The sequence below is a fragment of the Mastigoproctus giganteus genome, chromosome 12 (assembly GCF_048544385.1).
Source record: "Mastigoproctus giganteus isolate SK-2022 chromosome 12, ASM4854438v1, whole genome shotgun sequence".
Classification (NCBI taxonomy): Eukaryota; Metazoa; Arthropoda; class Arachnida; order Uropygi; family Thelyphonidae; genus Mastigoproctus; species Mastigoproctus giganteus.
In genome coordinates, this window is record NC_143586.1 from 45,434,238 (window position 1) to 45,450,162 (window position 15,925).

Genomic DNA, 15,925 nt, shown 5'->3' on the forward strand with positions numbered 1-15,925 from the left:
TCCTGGATAAAGTGATGACCAAGAGGGAGATAACTGAAGTAGTCTCACAATAAAATGGACAAAGAAAGCAATGAGGACGAAGGGCCACCAATTTGCCAAATCAAAGTGTCTGAATTAAGATCTGATTTCAATGACTATCACCTGATCTAAGTTCAGCTATATTATTATGCTGACCTTTCAGGGATTTTATCATTCACAAGCAAACTTCCAAAATGCAATAGCAATTGCATGCATTCTTCAAGAAAATTAGCTGACCAAAACCTGTGTTACCTTAACCTAGCACCTCTTCAGCAAATGGTGTCAATTTCTTCCCAGGGCTGGCAATAAACATTAAAGAGGAGCAAAGTGATTCCTCTTCTGAAGACTACATGTTCAGTTTTTTTCTTGCTAAAAGAGACTAATTTATTATTTTCTAATGCATGTGTAGCAAAATTCTCATTTTTCATGTAAATACAGGTTGCATTGTACTTCAAAATATCATTTATTTAACAGATTTTGGTTTCACGTAGACTTTTACAGACATTTGGATTTAATGGTCATTTGGCAAGATCAGACATCCTTCTGCCCATTTAGTCTGTTAAATCAATGATATACTGTACTATTCATTCTATACCTTTAAACAGTGAAACAAAGCCAATGTGTAATGATCGAAGAATGTAAATTGTTAGATCTATAATTGACAATTTTCTAAAATTTCAATAGACTACAACATTTATTATTAATTAACTAGATAACTTAAAAGCTTTAAAAATGTAAAATATGCATTTCATGATAAAATAATCGCAAACTTCACTTTCGGGAGAAACAACAAAAATCACTTACAACAAATCCATACTTGTTGATGACATCACACTCTTTTACTGTACCATACTTCTCAAATAATCCTTGAAGATCAGATGACTTGCATCCATCAGGTAAATGTCCAACAAATATTTTTGTACGCTGGGTAAGAAAAACATAACATGTTTCACAAATTTATAAAAATTATATAAATGTTATATCAGTTTATGATCAGTGTCAAAAAAGGCTCATTTAGATCTAAACTAATTTAAATAGTTGTTAATAAAAGATTTTAGTTAGATGTGCAAGTGTCTAGATGAAACCACATAACATATCAGCAAAAACTAAATGCACTGAAAAGTATTCTACAAAGGTAAGAATTCAAAAGGTTTATTTTTTTTTATGCTGACTCCAAAGAAAGTTATTCAAATCTTAAGTACACTACAATTCCAGTAATGCTACTTTTCAGATGCTAATTTCAGGTATTTTAACCTTGAATAATCTCAGCTGGCATGAAAAGCTTCAGAACTTTTGATTTCTTCCTAGAATGCTTTCATTTTAGAATTTGAAGTTGGTATCAGATGGCACCACTAAAATGAATTTGAATTATTTACTACCACCAAGCTCTGGCAGGGATATTGGAACAGACATGCACAAGTACCACCTTTGAGGCAAAAGGAATCATACAACAAATAATTTGGGCAACTGAGATGAGCAGTACTTGAATCGACGACTGAGATTTGGTCAGAAAAAGTACATGGGGTTTAGCAGACTAAGTGTAAATGGACATCAAGATTAGAACTGTGACCACATATTTGTGAAATGAACTAGGAAATGTTTGGGAGGTTTAGATCTTTTCACAGATAAGTTTGCACTATTAGTTTAACAATTCATGGTGTATTCAATAGTGAGAAAGTGGGGGGGACTATATGAAGTAATGAAACTTGGTTAAGGTTTACACACGGTAAGAATATACTCAAATCCTTGACATAACATGACCTTGACAATGCACCCCACACACACTACTGACTCCCTCCAGTCACTATCTGGTAGAGCAGAGGTAGCATGATTATACACTAACTGATCTGGAAGCCTCCTAGAGAGTTATCAATAGGTTCAGTCTGGTGTACTAAATAGCAGCCAGCCTGCAAACAGTTTTAGAGCTGTACCCTCAAAATGTAAGGAGGTTTGGATCTCACCATGGTGTTCATCATAACCTCAAAAGACATCAATCATACTACATGATGGAAGAGGTGGGGAAGGGTTGACCAGAACTTAGCTCTGGAGAATAAACAGGAGTTCCACCACTTCAAGCCTCCAATATGCAAAGTAGTGGTACTGCACCGGTTGATGAATCATCTACCACCTAGTATTGCCTGGTAACACAGGGGCAGCATTCCTCCATGTGGTGTGCATGCCACACCTCAAACCCTGCTTACATTGGTTCACACCTGGGTGGTCATCCAGCGTGCCACGGAGGTTATACCCAGGATTACTAACAGCCCCACCATTGTGAAGGTGCAAGCAGAGGATTTGGCTGTCAGACTTCATCGAAATTGGGTGCACTTTTCTTGAGCATCACCCAAATATCAGTGCCATCAGTGGCAGGTGGCAAGCACAGCTTGTCTGGCATATCTGAGAGAATGTCTGCAACAACCTCAAGGACCAACTTTCTTTTTACACTTTCCCCAATTATATTCATATAATTGTATACAAATTTGATATACTATTTATGTTTTATTATGCATAAGAAAAGCAATAACATACTATGTTTTATTACAATTAAAAAATTTTAAATACATTTATACATTAAAAGTATAAAATGTTCCTGCCACACATTGTTATATAAACAAATTGTAGCTTATAATGAATGCTGACCTTGCACCAGTTATTTATGTTTCTTATGGATAAATGTCCCCCACAGATTCACTCAGCACACTTTTTTATTACCCAAATTAAGATTGCTAAACAGCAGACACCCAAATTACTTGTTTAAATGGAAGAGGAAATGTTTTTTTATATATATAATTGTTTTTACCTAATCCTATTGGGATTAGTCTTGCCAATCAGTTTTGCTGTAAACTGTACTTTACATAAAACTCCACACTTGACAAGGAATTGTTGTAAAATGGATAAAAGTTTATAACCCACAATTTAGTTAATTTTTGAGTGGGAAAGGACTATAATTCCTACATCAAAACTGATCTACATAATCAATACCTAGCATGATATTCACAAAACAATTACAATCTGTTCTCCCAGTTTTATCAATTGATTTTTTTTTCATTTGCTATAAATTGCTAAGAAATTACAACTACAGAAAATATCAATAGAAAAAAAATCAAAGTTTAAAATTAAATATATAATGTTACTTACAGGAGCCATATTATCCAGTATAAAAGTATTCAAAATCCTAAAAATAAAAAATAAAATTTTAACATGTGAAATATTCTGATTAAAAATAATTCAATAATTGGAAGTCAACATATGAATTAATTTTAAAAACTAAAGGTAGAATAAGAAATGTAAATAAAATCTAAATAAAACAATTTGCTTGATTTATTTTAAATTATTGCTAATGAAAGATGCTTGCATTAATGTATCTGTATTCTTATTAACTAACTTCATTACTTGACTGACACCAATATGACTGCTAAAAAGACTGTTACAGCCAATATGACTGCTAAATATGGTTGATTGTATTTGTAAGTTAATTTACATCTATCTGCAGAAGCATTTAATAACAATATGCAGAATTACAAGCAAAAATCTGGAAATCAATGGTGGGCATCTCAAAATGCTCACTTATTTTGCAGGCTGGTGCACAGCACATGGATAGCTCAACCCAAAAATGGAAAGTGGTCCAGTGGCATTTATTCAACAATTAAGAATTACAAATTTTATAAAACTAATTTTTCAGCTTTGATGAAAAAAAGTAACTTTACACAATGTTTCTGTTTGAGATTTGCTCTTTTACTCCTACACTTTTTGCTGTTGCATTCCCTTACCCATTTTCCAACTAACCCAGAAAATTCCTCTTTGAGGGAAAGGTGAGGGGGAGATCCTGAGAAAATACACATGTACAAAGAGGCAAATTATAAAATTTAATTCTATAGGCTAGATGAATTTGGCATTTGTACACTCCAGCACTCTCAACTTGTGAAACAAGCAAGGGAGTTTGTACAAATTGCTGACATTTCCAATATGAGCTGCCATCTGAACATGCAGCTACTGTTCAGAATTATCTAAATGACATTTGCCAACTGGTCTTGAAAAAAAAAAATAATAAATATTGTGGTGGCCTCCATTGCAAGCAATATTTGACAACTCCCAATAATTCTGTGGGGTTCTAATTGTGCTTATTTAACAAGCTTAAAGTGCACATTAGAGAACTGTACTTCAATAGTCACCCATAAAACACATTATATTACATGCCATCTCTTCACACTGGATGATAATTCACAACCATGGCCAGCAAAGAAGGCAAACTTTTTCTAAGTCAGCATAATAATACTTAAGTAATATGCCATAGTTCAAGAAAGCCACAGGTGCTTTTTTTTATGAAAACTGGAAACATGATGTATTAGAAACTACAATACTTGGTATCATGCATGAGTTTACAGTCAAGAAGGTGAAAGAAGATATTTATTGGCAGACTTAAATTTCTGTAGATTACAACAGAATTTAGAGCTAGAGCCTCAAGGTTACAAAAGAAGTCTCAATTTACATACAAATTAGTGCAATAGCATCATTTCCATACACAGCCAACTACTTAAGTTACAAATCGACATCAAGTATATCTCATTTTGAATACCTCCATGAGTTACCATGCTATTGCACTACCTAGAATAAGCAGCACTTCAGAGACTATTGTTACTTATTTTCGGTGGATAGGGCACCATTTTGGAACTTACTGGCTCCTCATCGGTGGTCAGGTAACCTGGTGTTGCAATGATGACAATCCAGTTGAAGTACATCCTGAGAATAAGTAACAATAGCCTTCTCCTTTGGTAAAGTGTTACTTATTCAAGTTAGTGCAATATCATGGTAACTCATTGTGACGGTGTTCACAATGAGATAGATACCAATTTGTAACTACTTAAGTAATTAGACTATGTACAGAAATGATGCTATTGCACTAACTTGTACATAAGTTAAGTTCTGTAGATAGTAATTTTCAGGAAATACATATGAAGGGAAGATTGTCCCAGAAAATGCAAGTCGAATGAATAAATGAAGAAAAAAAAGAAGTTGCTTTTGTGAGGTTGTAGTTTAACAGCAAAAGGATGTTAGGGTCCAGCACATGTTTGGACTGCTTTGAAAGAGGGAGCAGGAATTATAGAAGCCAATTCAGAAGAATTGGCACCCACAGAAGTATCTATAGAAAAGGCATGCAGCAGAAACAGTAGCAAGTGGAGAGATTGTTAGAGATGAGTCATTAATTAACCTAACTGCCCTCTTCTGAATGGAATCAAGAAGCCTGAGGTTTTGGGGGCACCACACCAGTTGTGGGAGCAGTATCCCATGGTAGGGCAGATGTGATTTGTACTGAGTGAGCAGCTGTTTGGAAGAAAAGTAATGCCAAGAGTTTTTTTTTTTTAAATGCAGAGGAAGCAAATATTTGTAACGTGCTTATGCCAAGAGAGATTAGAAGTCAGGGTAATCACAAAAGATATATGGTCTTATGCTCTTGCCTAGAAATTGAGTGTCATTAAAGAAAATGCACAGGAGCAGAAGAATTCTTCTTGCATGATAACAAGGACTGACATTTAGAAGGAATCAAAAACTAAGTTATCTTTACCCCACTGAAAATACCTGGAAATTTACTAGCATTTAAGGGATTAAGGAAAATACCAGTATTTAAGGAATTGGTAGTGAATATTCAACAAGTTGAAGCTGTTTCAGCAGGGAAAGGTTTTCCAACCTGGAAGGTAGGAATGCAAATTAGCAAGACTATAGATAGGATTTCTGGTCAGTGGAAAAAGGTATTAATATACAAGAGGAAAAGTGGGAGAAATAACTGCACCTTGGAGACCCAATCACCAGTGGAGAAGTTAGAAGACAGCCATCAACCATCACCTGCAGTTCAAGATTCAGTTCTTTCTCCCACTCTTTCCCTTTTGTATATTAATTACCTTTTTCCATTGACCAGAAACCCTATCCATAGTTTTGCTGATGATAGGATGTTGCATTCTACCTAAAGATTGGGAGAAAGAACTGTATCTTGGGAAGCACCAGAATTAGTGGAAGTAGTTAAAGACTGCTATAAACCATCACCTGCAGCAAGCAGTCACAGAGAAAACTGGATAGTCATTAGAAAAAAAGTTGGCAAAACATATGATGGAAGCTTATTTAGAAGACCTTTATGCCAAACATGATCAAAAGCCTTTGAAATGTCAAGAGAAACTGTTTGAGTTTCAAAATTTTCTATTGAATTTTTTGCTAGATGGGCACAACATAAGACAGAATATCACAAGTGGATCAACACTGGAATCTATACTGGCAATCATTTACAAGATTGAGTTTCTAGATTGTTTATGAGTTGGCAGTTAACTGATTTCTCTATTACTTCAGAAAGAGTAGAAATAATTCCAAAAGGGACAATAATTGGACAGAGGGATTTGTCTCCCTTTTTAGGAACTGGCTGGATATGAGAAGTTTCCAAGAAGGAAAAACACCTTTGAAATATTAAAGTGAAAAAAGGCAACAAGTTCAGCAGCACAGGTTTTGAGATCAAGTGGAGAAATATCATCAGGACCTGGAGCTTTCTTAGCATCAAGATTTGTCAAAATTAACATTTTTTGACAGAAGACCATTGGGAATTAAATGGAGCATACTGGGAATGGTGAGAGATGGCTTATCAAGATCATTACTACAATGGTTGGAAGAAAAATAGGTTGCTAGTAGGTCAGCTTTATCCTTGGCTCTGGTTTTGACAGAGGTGAGAAGAGAGATGGGCAAAAGTTGCAGCCAATAAATCTGGCAAGAGACCAGAAAGCACAACCATTTGGAGAAGGTGGAGTGTGGAATAACAGATTATATCCCTAGAAGAATAATTTCAACATGCTCTGAGCAAATGTTGACATTAGATTTCAAGCAGTAATGTGACCAAGGAAAAATCTTGCAGATCATCCCAATTTGCATTCTTGTAATGCCAAACAACCAGGCTAGGAATGGCCTTGAGAGAAAGGCACCATTGGAGAAGAGACCATCACCAAGTATATCAGGCATTTACACCTCTATCATATACGTAGGATTTTTTTTGAGAAAAAGATCAAGTGTGTTGGCTGTGTGATTAGGATTATCTGGTAGTCCAGTAGGTAAATGAACAATCAGTGCAAAGTCACTGGTAATTGCAAAAGCCTCAGCATCAACCAGCTGGGTCCATGTGACTAGACAAAATGGAAACCAGCAGTTGTGAACATTAAAATCACCAAGGTGATTTTACTGTTGGGAAAGTTGGACTGGAGAAAGTAAAGTTCCAGAGAGGAAGTCAGAGTTCCAAGTGATTAGTGGAGCTGGGAGAACAATAAGAGGGAACAGATGAATTTGACAATGTGGTAGAAAGATTTTAAGCCAGTGAAAGTTGAAAAGTGGAGATTCCAAATTACTGTCTCTGATAGGGAATATTCAGAACAGACATATGCACAAGTACCACCTTTGAAGTGAAAGGAATCATACAGCGAATAGTTTGGACAACTAAGGTGAGCAGTGGTTGTATCAACTGATATTCTGCCAGAAAAAGTATTAGGTTTAGCAGACTAAATGGAAATGGACATCATTAAGATTAGAACTGAGACCACATATATTTATGAAATTAATGGGGAAGTGTGTGGGAGGTTTAGATTTTTTTTTTGCAAGTAAGTTTGCTCTATTAGTTTAACAATTTGTGGTGTATTCAGTAATAAGAAAGGGTGGGGGGGGTGGACATTCTGTATGAAGTAACAATTTTTGGATATGGCATACACATAGTAAGAATACAGCACTCCCCGGCTAACATATTACTCTACTTATGGAAATTGACTTTACGTATGTTTTTGCCGGCCAGTGCAAACTTAATAGTGGAAACTTATTTTGCATCCTGCAAGAATAAATGGAGGCTGTTATGTTATCTGGTTTTTAGGAGCATTAGCAACTAAGGCCATATTGCTCCGGGATATGCGGTGGTCATTCCCTGACCATTCCGCATCCTGCGTATTTGGTGGTGACGGGCTCGAACCCCATAAATGGAGGCATCGTGAAAATATTGTAATGTGAACCCAATAACAGCTATTTTTGGTAATTCGTGCAGATAAAAGAACCAGTAAGTGGCAGTGATCAGTGTATCAATGAGGAATTTACTTAACATAACTATGAAAATGTATGTTAAAATGAAGGGAAGGGTTTTTGCTTTCATAAAGATGACTTTAATGGACTGTTTTTAAATTCTATATAGTGGGACCAACTGATGTTATCTTCAGTCAATTCTAAATGGAAAGCATTTAAGGAATTAATCTTACAAACTACCAAGCTTTTCATATTAACTAAGATACACTCTTCAAGGTATATGCCTAAATGGATCAGATTAACTGATTAATCTCTTGGCAGAAAAATGAGCATGGAATACATAAATTATAGGCAATACAGGAGTCCATGGTAGATTTAATCTAGTCTGCATTCAAGTCATAAAACGAGGACAGGCAAGAGAAGCAGATTATGAGAAATCTTTGGCAAGAGATGCAAAGACTTCTTTACTTATATAAACACTAGAAGGAACAGGATGAATCAAATTGGTCCACCACATTTCAGTGTAGTGGTGACTTATGTTCCCATGCACTGAATGTCTTTTAGTTTGTGGGCCATACTGAAACAGCCAACTTTCATCACAAGAAATTACAAGATCAATTTTTTTTCAAAATCCTGCTCAGACAACTGACTAGCTTAACTAAACTGAGTATTCTGTATCTATATTCACACATAAGGAATTCTTTAGGGAAGTAGAGACTAGAAGTTTATCAAACCTTAACAGGGGACCAAATGATTTGGTAATAACCGAGAAGAAAATGGAAGAGAAATTGAAGTTAAACATAAAAATGGTACCTGGAGTGGATGGGATATATCTAGTTATATCAAGGGAAGCAAAGTAACAAAACCCTTAAGCCATAATGAGCATCCTTGGATTCAGGGCAGGTCCCCACAGACTGGAGATGTGCAAATGTATCCCCAATTCAAAAAGGGGGGATCAAGGATAATGAGTAATTACAGACCTGCTATTTTAACTTCTCTTCCAGGGAAAATAATGCAGGGTCATCTAGACAAGACTAGTTATACTTCAGAAACAGCATGGGTTTGCCAAGGCAATATCTTGGCTGATCAATTTAATTGGATACTGTGATGTCTCAAAGTAACTGGATACAAAATACTTGGATTTCAGAAAAGGCTTTTGATACTGTTACACATAAAAGACTGCTGTACAAATTGGAGCAGGGTGGCACTGAGGGCAAGTTTCTGTTATGAATAAAGGGATGGTTTACTGGGAGGTAATCAATGGACATTGCTCTTCGTGGACTAATATTATTTGTGAAGCCTTCCAAGGTTTCAGTGTTGGGCCCTTTACTTTCTATATTTATAAATGACTGATGAAAGCTTAATGTTCAAGCTTGCAGATGATAACAAAGATTGGCAGAGTGGTTAATGACAATAATGATGATATACTGCAACAGGATCTAAAAAAAAGTTAGCAGATGGATCAGAAGTGGCAACTGAAATTTAACATTTACAAATTACTGCATATGGGTAGCAGTAACCCTACAAGAGGGGTCAATTTGTTTCCATCAGGATCCATATTAGAAAAAAAAATCTTATCAGGATGCATAATTAGAAAAATATCTTATCAGTCTTGAAATTAGAATAAAACTAGCAGTACCTCTTGCAAATATTTTGCAATTGGTAGCAGAGTTTTTCTCTCTAGCTGCCGTAAAGAAATGTAGGACGTGTTTAAGCCAGTATGCGTAGAGTCCTTTTCTCATTTCTCTAAAAGGAAACTATTCTTTCTTTCAAGGTAGCTTAGCCCATTCTGTAAAATAAAACAGTTGATTTTTTTTATTATTCAGAATCAGAATTATATTTTTCCCATGTTTCTGCACACCTGGGAAGAACTATCTTCAATTTGAGACCAAATCAGTTAGGCCTATAGTACACAATAGCTACAGCTAGTTGTACCCACTAGCAGTTTTTCTCTACTGTCCTAAAGAAATGTAGTATCCACATAGTATCAATATATATGTGTAAATTGTATTCAGGATTGTTTTGAAAGAATAATTCTGAATACAATCTGCAGAAACACAAAAAGGTGCATTTCTCCTTCGATGCAAGGAACGTTCAACACGACCAGTCAGTTTTTTTTTTATGTAAACCCCAAACGAGAGATATTAGAACCTATAGTACTTAGTATTGTGCTTGGGTTTGAGAAGAAAGATTTGTTGACACTGGACTAACTTCTGTAGACTAATTTTCAGGAAATACGTATGAAGGAAGGTTGTTCCAGAAAGATGGCAGTTGAATGAATAAACAAGGAAGATGAAAGGTTGGTTCTGAGTTCGAAGATGGACAGTAAATGGATGTTGGCTGGTGGCGGCATGTGTTCGAACTGTATTAAAAGAGCAGGAATTATAGAAGCCAATTCAGAAGAACAGTGCCCATGGAAATATCTGTAGAGGAGGCATGTAGCAAAAACAGTATGTCTATGAGACAGCGAGTGGAGAGACTGTTCGAGATGAATCATTAATTAAACCAATCTGCCTCTTCTGAAAGGAATCTAGAAACCGGAGGTGTTTTGGGGGCACCACCCCCAGATGTGGGAACAATATTCCAAGGTAGGGCAGATTTGCAATTTGTACAGAGTGAACAGCTGTTTGGAAGAAAAGTAACACTGAGAGCAAAATAGAAAACCAAGTTTTTGAGATGCAGAGGAAGCAATGTTTGTAATGTGCTTGTGCCAAGAGAGATTAGAAGTCAGTGTAAGCCCCAAAAGAGAGATCAACTTGCCTAGAAATCGGAATGTTGCCATAGATAAGCATAGGAGCAGAAGAATTCTTTTTTGCATGATATAAGACAAGACAGACTAGCTTAGAATGATAGAAATCAACTAAGTTGGCTTTGCCCCACTGGAGAATTACCTGGAGATCAGCATTTAGGGAATTAGTAGCAGATATTCGAGAAGTTGAAGCTGATTGAGCAGAGCAAAGTTTCAAACTGGAAAGTGGAATGCAATGTGCTCTCATCAGCAAAACTATGGATAGGATTTCCAGTCAATGGAAGGTCATTAATATAGAAGAGAAAAAGAGTGGGGGAGAGAACTGAACTTTGGGGGACACTGGCATCAGTGGAAAAGTTAGAAGACAGAGAGAGCCATCTACCATCACCCTCATTGAGTAATCAGAGAAAACTGGATAACTAATTACTAAAAACAGTTGGCAAACTAAGATGGAAGTTTGTTGATTTCTCCATTAGTTTAGAAAGAAGTGCAATGGGACAATAAGGTTGGAGAGATTTGTCACCCTGGCTGGATAGGAGCAAATTTCCAAGCAGAAGGAAAAACATCTTTGGAATAAAAAAGGCAACAAAGAACAGGAGTAAGTTTGGGAGCACAAGTGGAGAAATACCATCAGGACCTGGAGCTTTCTTAGCATCAAAATTCGTCAAAATCCTTCTGACATCCTTTTGACAGAAGACCACAGAAGGCATTGAATGGAGTGGTGTTGGGAATGGTGGGAGGTGTTTTACCAAGATCATTAATACACAAGTTGGAAGAAAAATGGGTTGCTAGCAGGTTAGCTTTATCCTTGAGTGAAGTGACAACAGAACCATCTGGTTTTGACAGAGGTGGGAGCAAGCACAGATGGGCAAAAGGTGCATCCAATAGCTTTGGAAAAAGACCAGAATGCTCTGCTACCATTAGGGCAAGAAGCAAGTTTTCCACTCTTAGCCTGTTCAAAATCTAGTTTGCACTGATTAATAACTGCTTTATAATTGTTGCAAGCATTGGTATAGGCAGAAAATGAAACAAGCCAATTACAATATGCATCATTCTTACTCTTGAACAGCCTTAGCACATTTACTGGGAAAACAAGGTTTAGATGAAGGACAAGATGTTTGTGGGATAAAGGATTTCATTCCTACGAGAATAATTTCACTGACATGATCTGGACAAATGCTGACATCAGAAGTTTTGAAACAGTAATCCAACCAAGGAAAATAAATGTTGCAGGTCATCCCATTTTGCATTCTTGTAAAAAGGGATGACCTCTTATAATGCCAAACACAAGGTTGGGAATAGCCATGAGATAAAGGCTCCATTAGAGAAGAGACAATCACCAAGTTGTGATCTGAGGTGCCTAAAGGACCACTCACTTCGACCATATACTTAAGAGGGTTGTTTGTGAGAAAAAGATCAAGTGTGCTGGCTGTAGGTTAGGATTGTCCAGTATTCTTGTAGTTAAATTAAGAATCTGTGCAAAAGCAGTAATTGCAAAAGCCTCAGCATCCCAACCAGCTAGGTGGGTGTGACTAGAAAACAGAAGCCACCTGGAGCTGTGAACATTAAAATCACCAAGGAAAATTACCTCACTGTTAGGAAAGTTGGACCGGAGAAAGTCAAGTTGCAGAGAGGAAGTCTAAGAGCTCCAAGTGATTAGTGGAGTTGGGAGAATGATAGAGATATGAATTTGACAGACTGAGGTAGATTTTAAGGCAGAGAAAATCAAAAAGATTCCAAATTACCAAATCTGACAGGGGATATCGGAATGGACATATGCACAAGTACCACATTTGAGGCAAAAGGAATCATACAGCAAATATTTTGGGCAACTGAGATGAGCAGTAGTTGAATCAACTGATAACTGAGATTCTCTCAGAAAAAGTACATTGGGTTTGGAAGATTAAGTGGAAATGGACATTGTTGAGATTAGAATTGAGACCACACATTTCTGATTGCCTAAATCAATCAGTACAAACGTGTACCCAGTTAACTCTCTCAATGCGTTCATTATATGGAAATTTTCTTCATTCTACAGAAACTATTTTAAATGTAATTACCAAGGGAAATTCAAAAATATTCACTAAAACCTTAAAATTAAAATTCTCTAAAATTAAAGATTCTTAAATTTAAATTAATGATCAAGATTCATTTACCTCTCAGTCTGCAAAAAAAATTCCCTGTCCAGATGCAAACTAGTCTGCTAATCCATGACCCCTGCCCTAGAGTAATGTACCACCTATGTAATACTGAGGGTTGTGGGAAGTGAAAGACCTACAGGTAGCTGCAAAGAGGCTACCATAACAGCTGATTGGGTTTTGTCAATGATATACAGCAATTTTGCTAGCAAGAATAAAGGCATGTTTATCCCATTGTTAGGCCACATCTAAATGTAAATGAGTACTACATACAAGTCTAAAGGCCTCATTTTAGGAAGGATGCAGAGCTGCTAGAACAAATACAGAGGGGCAACAAGATTGGAAAGGTGGAGAAAAGGTTGCTCCCACTAAGGCTTCTGTTCTACAAATTGCATCGTATGGAGACTAGGCATCTGAAATGATCTGATTGAGGTGTTAAGGCTTTGAAAGGCTTGGAACAAGCTCAATGCCAATGGAATTCTTCTTTGCTCAGACTACATATGAGGGAGCATAAATTTAAGTACAGTTGCAGACTAGATGTGTGGAAGTTTGCATTTAGCCAGCGAGTGGTTTTGATTGCTAAAACAAACTTCCATCTTTTATGGAAGCTAATAGCTTAAAGAAACTTGAGGAATTTGTGACTATTGGAGAGAATGGATAGGTAAAAAAATTTTTTTTGGCTGATGCTATATAAGCTGCTTTTTTTTGTATCATATCCCACTAATGCTAATTCAATTCTTCCTTTGAATCTTTTCATGCAGCCTTGTCAGAACAGCATGTAGTATGTTTCAGTGACAGTCTGATTTCATGGGGCATATTTGCCATAATTCCTTTAACATTGAAGAAAACAAAATCGGTTTTCATTTTTAACATTGCTTTTGCTTTTTTTAAATCAGGGGACTGTTTTATGTTCTCATGCATTGAGTGTCCTAGTTACTGGACCATACTGAGACAGTCAACTTTCATCACAAGTAATTACAGTACAGTATTCAGAAAGTCCAGATCCAATTTTTTTTCAAAATATCTTCAAACTTGTAGAAGTTTCACTCTCTGATCTCCATTCTGGCACCATCTTGGCACTCACTTCTCATGATTAAATGTTTGTTTGGTTAAAGTTGTCTGTTTCTTTGTCCATAATGAGTTCTGATACAGTCTGTCTATACTGAGTTCTGATACAATCATTCTAATGCTTAAACAACAATTACTTCCAAATCATTATCCTTACCCCAGTCCACAGTTGTATCAGTCTTCAAGCATACCAGACTGCTGACCATTCAATCTTCCACATTCTCTTCCTTCTAAGAATCTGTCATTCCTATACACCAGCTCTTGACATATCTTTCCCATAAACTTAACTTTCTGTTGATGTTTTCTCTAGTTTTGTTAAATTCCAGGTTGATTCATTGTTCTTTTGTCTGTCATTTTTCCAGAAAACAATAAAACACAAAGTAATGAAAACTTGTCTCACTACAAAGCAAATAGGCATGCTGGAACACAACTTGGCAGACAATTAGGGAAAGGTTTGAGGCCAACTTCTATGCCTTCACTGGCAGTGCTAATAGCCACACCTTATGTTTCTTGAACTGGTTTATTCTCTCACCCTCAAAGCTTTCAATCTTGCTTTTTTGAAAAAGTCTGGTGACTTCACTCCCCTCTGACTTTTCACACAAACCAGAATTACATTTTTAGTGGGGGAACCCCTACACCCCTTCTAATAATCAAAAGATGTACAAAAATTATATTATTTTATCTAAAAGCAAATTAATAACAATCTTATTTGATTATAAACATTTCTTGGACAATTTTGTTTTTTGATTATTTTCCATTAAGAGATTTTTAGCTGCCTTCACTCTTCTTAATGCAAAGTACAACTGTCCGTGTTTTTTTTTTTTTTATGTAAACCCCAAACAAGAGGTATTAGAACCTATTGTACTTAGTACCATGCTTGGATTGGAGGTGGAGAAGAAGAAAGATATTTGTTGACATTGGACTTTAACTTCTGTAGACTAATTTTTAGGAAATATGTATGAAGGAAGATTGTTCCAAAAAACAACAGTTGAATGAATAAACGAGGAAGATGAAAAGTTGGTTCTGTGAGTTTGAAGTTGGACAGTAAATGGATGTTGGCTTGTGGCAGCACATGTTCAGACTGTTTTGAAAGAGCACGAATTATGAAGCCAATTCAGAAGAACAGTGCCCCTGGAAATATCTGCAGAAGAGGCATTGAGCAGAAACAGTACTCTATGAGACAGCGAGTGGAAAGACTGTTAAAGATGAATCATTAATTAACCTAACTGTCCTCTTCTGAATGGAAGTGTGAGAGGTTTAGGAGGCACCACCCCAGTTGTGGGAATAATATTCCATGGTAGGGCAGATTTGTGATTTGTACAGAGTGAACAGCTGTTTGGAAGAAAAGTAACGCCAAGAGCAAAACAGAAAACCAAGTTTTTTGGATGCAGAGGAAGAAATATTTGTAATGTGCTTGTGCCTTTCGGGGATTACCCTGAAGTCAGGGTAATCCCTGAAAGAGATCATTTTGCCTAGAAATCGGAGTGTCACCAAAGATAAGCATAGAAGCAGAAGAATCCTTTTTGCAAGATATAAAACAAGACAGTTTTAGAAGGATTGAAATCAACTAAGTTGTCTTTGCCCCACTGGAGAATTACCTGGAGATTGGCATTTAAGGAATTGGTAGCAGATTTGAGAAGTTGAAGCTGATTGAGCCAGGCAAGGTTTCTCAAAATGGAAATGCAATGTGCTATCATGGGCAAAACTATAGATAAGATTTCCAGTCAATTGAAGGTCATTAATATACAAGAGGAAAAGAGTGGGTGAAAGGACTGAACCTTGGGGGACACCGGCATTAGTGGAGAAGTTAGAAGACAGAGCCCATCTACCATCACCCTCAGTGAGCGATCACAAAGAAAACTGGATAACCAATAAGTCAACACCAAACTTGGATAATGTTTTGTTATTGTAATACTAATAGCCA

At 36.4% G+C, this 15,925-nt stretch overlaps 1 protein-coding gene across 4 annotated transcripts in view; it reads right to left on the minus strand.

Moving 5' to 3' along the window:
• Positions 1 to 15,925, minus strand: part of LOC150077005 (RNA-binding protein 14-like) — a 128,618-nt gene that overhangs the window by 107,695 nt on the left and 4,998 nt on the right. For all 4 annotated transcript variants that reach the window (XM_090386930.1, XM_090386933.1, XM_090386931.1 and 1 more), the window contains exons 2-3: positions 3,157 to 3,193; positions 823 to 942 (exon numbers count right to left, since the gene is read on the minus strand). In XM_090386930.1, coding sequence (XP_090243056.1) covers positions 823 to 942; positions 3,157 to 3,165 — 129 coding nt within the window. In that variant the 5' untranslated portion in view covers positions 3,166 to 3,193. The remainder of the gene's footprint in view (positions 1 to 822; positions 943 to 3,156; positions 3,194 to 15,925) is intronic.